Genomic DNA, 7,053 nt, shown 5'->3' with positions numbered 1-7,053 from the left:
GTCACAACACAGAAGACAAGATCCGATGCAGGTTCTGTTTCATCGCGACTTTATGTCCATTTTTAAGAAAATTAGAATCGATTTTAGTAGAAAGTTGTTGAATAAAGATTTGTGCATGAAGGCGTTCACATGCAGATGTCACAGACTCAGAATGACTCACTCATAATGTCTCTGCGTGTGAAACTTTAACATTGAAAGGAAAATAAGACACGGGCTACTTTCGGGTTTTTAAGCAGAACTTCTGACGTGCGGTTTGAAGCTTTTCTGGCTCGATGTGTCGGCCGTGGAGGCGAGCGCCAGTAATCAGACTCTGAGTGACGCCTCACACTCTCCAGCGAGTCTTCTGGTGAATTAAAGCACCAGTGGGTGTCAGTCAGACGGACTCCTGCGCACACAACGCCATCAATCATCACACTATTGGAAGACCTACGCGTGTTATATTTATACGGATTAGCCAGTTCTAATCGATGATAGCTGGAGCTCTGTGAGTGTGTGTGTGTGTGTGTGTGTGTGGAGACGAGAGATGCTTGTAAATCACACGGATGCTAAAGAGCTCGACTCTGCTCTGACTCACACACACAGCCTCAGTCAAACCACTAATAAAACATTCGTTTTTTAGATAATCATGGTGAAAATCCAGTTTTTAATGTTGTTTATGTGTCTATGTGGTGTTTTTAATAAGACACACCATGTGTAAGTTCATAAGTCGACAGCATTGCTGAGTATTTCCTCCTTAAAACTGCAGTGAACCAAAGACAGTCTCAAAAACATGGTTGGAAATCGCTGGTGTTTCTGACGTCACAAACGACCTTGTAACCAATCAGATCAACGTGTGATCGTCAACCAGTGGATCTCTGAGCTGAGCGAGTGAGTGGAGGCGGGGCTCATTTGCATATTCATAGAGCCGCGCATACTAAATGAGGCGAGGGTGTCGAGTTACATTCAAGATATTTTAAGGCATGTTTTCAAGGGAAAAAACTTGTAAATATGTCATTTTGGTGATCAAAGATGAGTTTTAAGGGATACAATGATTGACTTACATTTTTTCTGAATGTTCTCTGAGAGTTCAAAATGTGCGGTTTATGAATGTTTTTCTTGGTTATACAAACATTAGTTGAACATTCAATTTTGCAAAAAATATAGTAATGTTACTTCTGAATGTACAAATAGTAAAACTTAAAAACCATTAAACGAACGCCCAACTAAATGTTTTGAGAACATTATTAAAGGTAACTTTGAACGAACGTTGTATTAACATTACTTGTCCATAACATATTGGGAACGTTCCCTGTTTGCTGGGTTAGTAATATAGTATATGAATCATCAGTTTTGCACATTAGTTTATCAAAGCACCATGGTATAATCATCTGATATCAACACTGGTGCACCAAAGTGGTCTGGCTTACGGAGCGGGTCGGAAAACAGCATGTTAATGAATATAAAGCTGGCTTTTTATGTTTTTATAAAGCATAAGCTGCTCAGGGATGTACGTTACAGTGTTTTACCACAGTCAAAGTGTGTGTTTCAGGCAAAGCCATCGTTGAGGATCAGATGAAGCGCAGCACAGCTGTGATGTGAGTTGATGTACAGTATATGCATATGTACAGTCGCTATAAGTGAGCCATGCTGCCTCCTACAGGCCAACAGAGGAACTGCAACACATACAGGACAGTCAGAAACACATCGGATATAAACCTGAAACATTTTTGCATGTATGCAATCACCAACTGACATGTTCTGGGGTTCGAATGGGGTTTTAATGTGAAAAACACTGATCAAGCTCACTGAATCTGTGAGGGGGGAAACCAATCTCATGCAAAAGTGATGCGATTTAAATATAAAGAGCAACTAGTCATTATTCCGTAAATACAAAACCTACTCAAACTGACACACCATTATCTATGCATTCATTGACATATCGATTTAAACGTCACTAATGCGCCCTATTACACGGGGAAATGTATTGTTCAGATAAAGCGAGCCCTGTTCCAGTGCGCGTCCCCTCGGGCTCCAGAGACACGTCTGAGTTACACTTCACCCGATGCGTCCAAAAATGAGTCTGAAGCTTAAAACACTCCGTTCGCCACCATCGAAACCAAACACAGTAAGAGCTCCGTTTCAATACACACGCGTTTTACTTCACACACATGCAACTGTGTGCATTGCATATCATGATGATTAAGTTTTGATTGACAGGTCACATCTCAGACCTCATAAAAGCGTGTAAAAACTTTGAATAAACAGGATGATCAGTGGAGCACAGCAATGCCTTCCGTCAGATCCAGAGAGACACCTCACATCCATTAATAAATCAATCGAATGAACTAATGTGTTTCATTAGACAGAAATCCATAAAGAGTAACGCATTAGAAGTCATCAGGTCAGATTCCCACAGAAACAGTGTTTATCTCTCCAAACTGGAGTGTTTGTTTATTCTTGGGCTTGTGAAGAAAAAAATTAGAATAAGGTTGCACAATCATTTTGGAAATCTGGACACACTTGAGTCCGAAAATGCTGGGTTGTTTGTTTCAACCCAACTTTGGGTCAAATATGGACAAACCCATCCGTTGGGTTAATTTTTTAAAATATATTTATTTTTATTTTTAACCCAACGTTTGGGTTTGTCCAAATTTGTTCCGAACATCTCCCGCGACAAACCGCGACCTGACTCTCACAGGATCCGATGTTTCTAACCCAGAACACGGAGCCTGTCATTAGCATTCCTCCGGTGCTCATCAAACTTTACGCGCCTCTCCAAAAGCAAACGCACATAATCCTCGATAGATACACGGTCGCGCTCTCAGCAACGCCAAGTTTCAGACACACGAGCGAAGCCCCAGTCCTGAATCTGAGGGAAACCACGAGTCTTACCTTTAAACACCTGCGCTCGCGCGGACACCAACACCCCGACCGCCGCGAAGACGCACGCGAAAAGTTTGTCCATCGTGTCGGTGTGTGTTCCGTGAGCCCGGTCCTGGTGGTGTGTGTTCCGTGAGCCCGGTCCTGGTGGTGTGTGTTCCGTGAGTCCGGTCCTGGTGGTGTGTGTTCCGTGAGCCCGGTCCTGGTGGTGTGTGTTCCGTGAGTCCGGTCCTGGTGGTGTGTGTTCCGTGAGCCCGGGCGCCCGCGGGCCGAACTCGTTCTGGGAAAGGCTCTCGGTTGTTTCAGGCTCTTGTGGAACTGTTTCTCCGGCTCTCCCGGAGACGCACGGCGCGTGAGTGTGTGTGTGTGTGTGTGTGTGTGAGAGAGAGAGAGAGAGAGAGAGAGAGAGAGAGAGAGAGAGAGAGAGAGAGAGAGAGAGAGAGAGAGAGAGAGAGAGAGAGAGAGAGAGAGAGAGAGAGAGAGTTGTAGATTAGTTCCCCGGTAGAGGGTGTGCGGGAGCTTTGACTGTTTCTCTGGTGTCGTGCTTCATCTCCTCCCACTGATACAGCTGGACACTGAGACAACTCTATCTATCTATCTATCTATCTATCTATCTATCTATCTATCTATCTATCTATCTATCTATCTATCTATCTATCTATCAATCTATCTATCTATCTATCTATCTATCTATCTATCTATCCGTCCATCCATCCATCCATCCATCCATGGTCATCTATCTATCTATCTATCTATCTATCTATCTATCTATCTATCTATCTATCTATCTATCTATCTATCTATCTATCTATCCGTCCATCCATCCATCCATCCATGGTCATCTATCTATCTATCTATCTATCTATCTATCTATCTATCTATCTATCTATCTATCTATCTATCTATCAATCTATCTATCTATCTATCCGTGTCCATCCATCCATCCATCCATCCATGGTCATCTATCTATCTATCTATCTATCTATCTATCTATCTATCTATCTATCTATCTATCTATCTATCTATCTATCCATCCATCCATCCATCCATGGTCATCTATCTATCTATCTATCTATCTATCTATCTATCTATCTATCTATCCATCCATCCATCCATGGTCATCTATCTATCTATCTATCTATCTATCTATCTATCTATCTATCTATCCGTCCATCCATCCATCCATCCATCCATGGTCATCTATCTATCTATCTATCTATCTATCTATCTATCTATCTATCTATCTATCTATCTATCTATCTATCTATCTATCTATCCGTCCATCCATCCATCCATCCATCCATGGTCATCTATCTATCTATCTATCTATCTATCTATCTATCTATCTATCTATCTATCTATCTATATATCTATCTATCTATCTATCTATCTATCCATCCATCCATCCATCCATCCATCCATGGTCATCTATCTATCTATCTATCTATCTATCTATCTATCTATCTATCTATCTATCCATCCGTCCATCCATCCATCCATCCATCCATCCATCCATCCATGGTCATCTATCTATCTATCTATCTATCTATCTATCTATCTATCTATCTATCTATCCGTCCATCCATCCATCCATCCATCCATGGTCATCTATCTATCTATCTATCTATCTATCTATCTATCCATCCGTCCATCCATCCATCCATCCATCCATCCATCCATCCATGGTCATCTATCTATCAATCTATCTATCTATCAATCTATCTATCTATCTATCTATCTATCTATCTATCTATCTATCTATCTATCTATCTATCTATCTATCTATCTATCAATCTATCTATCTATCTATCTATCTATCTATCTATCTATCTATCTATCTATCTATCTATCAATATATCTATCTATCTATCTATCTATCTATCTATCTATCTATCCATCCGTCCATCCATCCATCCATCCATCCATCCATCCATCCATCCATGGTCATCTATCTATCAATCTATCTATCTATCTATCTATCTATCTATCTATCTATCTATCTATCTATCTATCTATCTATCCGTCCATCCATCCATCCATGGTCATCTATCTATCTATCTATCTATCTATCTATCTATCTATCTATCTATCTATCTATCTATCTATCTATCCGTCCATCCATCCATCCATCCATCATCCATCCATCATCTATCTATCTATCTATCTATCTATCTATCTATCTATCTATCTATCTATCTATCTATCTATCTATCTATCTATCTATCTATCTGTCCATCCATCCATCAATCCATCCATCCATCCATCCATCCATCCATCCATCATCCATCTATCTATCTATCTATCTATCTATCTATCTATCTATCTATCTATCTATCTATCTATCTATCTATCGATCCATCCATCCATCCATCCATCCATCCATCATCCATCCATCATCTATCTATCTATCTATCTATCTATCTGTCCATCCATCCATCCATCCATCCATCCATCCATCCATCCATCCATCCATCCATCCATCCATCCATCCATCATCCATCCATCATCTATCTATCTATCTATCTATCTATCTATCTATCTATCTATCTATCTATCTATCTATCTATCTATCTATCTATTTATCTATCTATCTATCGATCCATCCATCCATCCATCCATCCATCCATCCATCATCTATCTATCTATCTATCTATCTATCTATCTATCTATCTATCTATCTATCTATCTATCTATCTATCTATCTATCTGTCCATCCATCCATCCATCCATCCATCCATCCATCCATCCATCATCTATCTATCTATCTATCTATCTATCTATCTATCTATCTATCTATCTATCTATCTATCTATCTATCTATCTATCTATCTATCTATCTATCCATCCAACCATCCATCCATCCATCCATCCATCCATCCATCATCCATCCATCATCTATCTATCTATCTATCTATCTATCTATCTATCTATCTATCTATCTATCTATCTATCTATCTATCTATCTATCTATCTATCTATCTATCTATCTATCTATCTATCTGTCCATCCATCCATCCATCCATCCATCCATCCATCCATCCATCCATCCATCATCCATCCATCATCTATCTATCTATCTATCTATCTATCTATCTATCTATCTATCTATCTATCTATCTATCTATCTATCTATCTATCTATCTATCTATCTATCTATCTATCTATCTATCTATCTATCCATCCAACCATCCATCCATCCATCCATCTGTCTGTGTCTTCATTGCAGCTTGTGAGGAAATGTTGCAGTATTAATGTCAGTAAGCTCCTCATTTTAGCAATTCACTTCCAAGAAAATATATTTCTGGCTGAATATAGTGCATATGCTTATTTATAAGTTTAGTACAAGTCATATAACTATTATTTTCCTTAACAAAGAATATATGCATGCTGTTTACATACTGTACTTACTGTACATGCTGAGTTACAGACATACTCTCTCTCTCTCTCTCTCTCACACACACACACACAGACTCACACTCTCTCTCTCTCACACACACACACAGACTCACACTCTCTCTCTCACACACACACACACACACACACACTCAGTCATCTTGTGTTAAAGACTGGTGTTTTCAGCACGAGGGGTTTGAAGGTTCCGGTATAATTGGTATCTGGGGAGAAACTAAATGTTGGACTGAAATCAGATCATGTCATTGTGGCAAAAACAAACAATGTCGCTCTATAAAGTGAGTCAACAATAGAGATATGGGCGGACAGAAAAAGAAATGATGGGGTTTAACTGCCATAAAACAAGCCAATAAAAACTACTAATACAAAACAGCAAAAAAACAGAGACTAATGTGCAATCATGAAGCCGTTCGACTGAGAATAGCCTCAAATATGCTATGACTGATATAGGAAATAAAAATGCAATCTTCTTTCGGATCCAGCAGCGACTGTAATGGCATTTTCTTTTATGAGATTAAGCTACAATAATCCTGAGACGTTATTAAGATAATACTCCCAAGTTACCGTGACAGGATCAGCGCGATCCGAAGACTTTCATGTAAAACTCACACACACTGATAAAGACTTACACGCGATTACACACATTATTCTTTGTTCAGCAAGACAAGACAACAAAGAAACAAAAACACACACATAAAAAAGTGTCGTGGTGAAATGATTGGCAGCTTTCCTGGTCGCTTGACGAGGCGTCATAACGGTGAATAATTTGTAAGGGAAAAATGT

At 39.5% G+C, this 7,053-nt stretch overlaps 1 protein-coding gene across 1 annotated transcript in view; it reads right to left on the bottom strand.

Annotated features, from left to right (window-relative positions):
- Window positions 1–3,247, bottom strand: part of ptprma (protein tyrosine phosphatase receptor type Ma) — a gene marked incomplete at its 3' end in the record, with an annotated part of 259,378 nt that extends 256,131 nt beyond the window's left edge. Inside the window, exon 1 of the mRNA XM_056272706.1 lies at window positions 2,872–3,247. Within this exon, the coding sequence (XP_056128681.1) occupies window positions 2,872–2,944 (73 nt within the window). The remainder of the gene's footprint in view (window positions 1–2,871) is intronic.
- Between the last annotated feature and the right edge of the window lie 3,806 nt (window positions 3,248–7,053).

Source organism: Rhinichthys klamathensis, unplaced genomic scaffold, assembly GCF_029890125.1.
Source record: "Rhinichthys klamathensis goyatoka isolate OS25496 unplaced genomic scaffold, OSU_Roscu_1.1 h1tg000346l_1, whole genome shotgun sequence".
NCBI lineage: Eukaryota > Metazoa > Chordata > Actinopteri > Cypriniformes > Leuciscidae > Rhinichthys > Rhinichthys klamathensis.
Note: the sequence above shows the minus strand (reverse complement) of the source record. Positions and strands in the feature narration are given on the sequence as shown.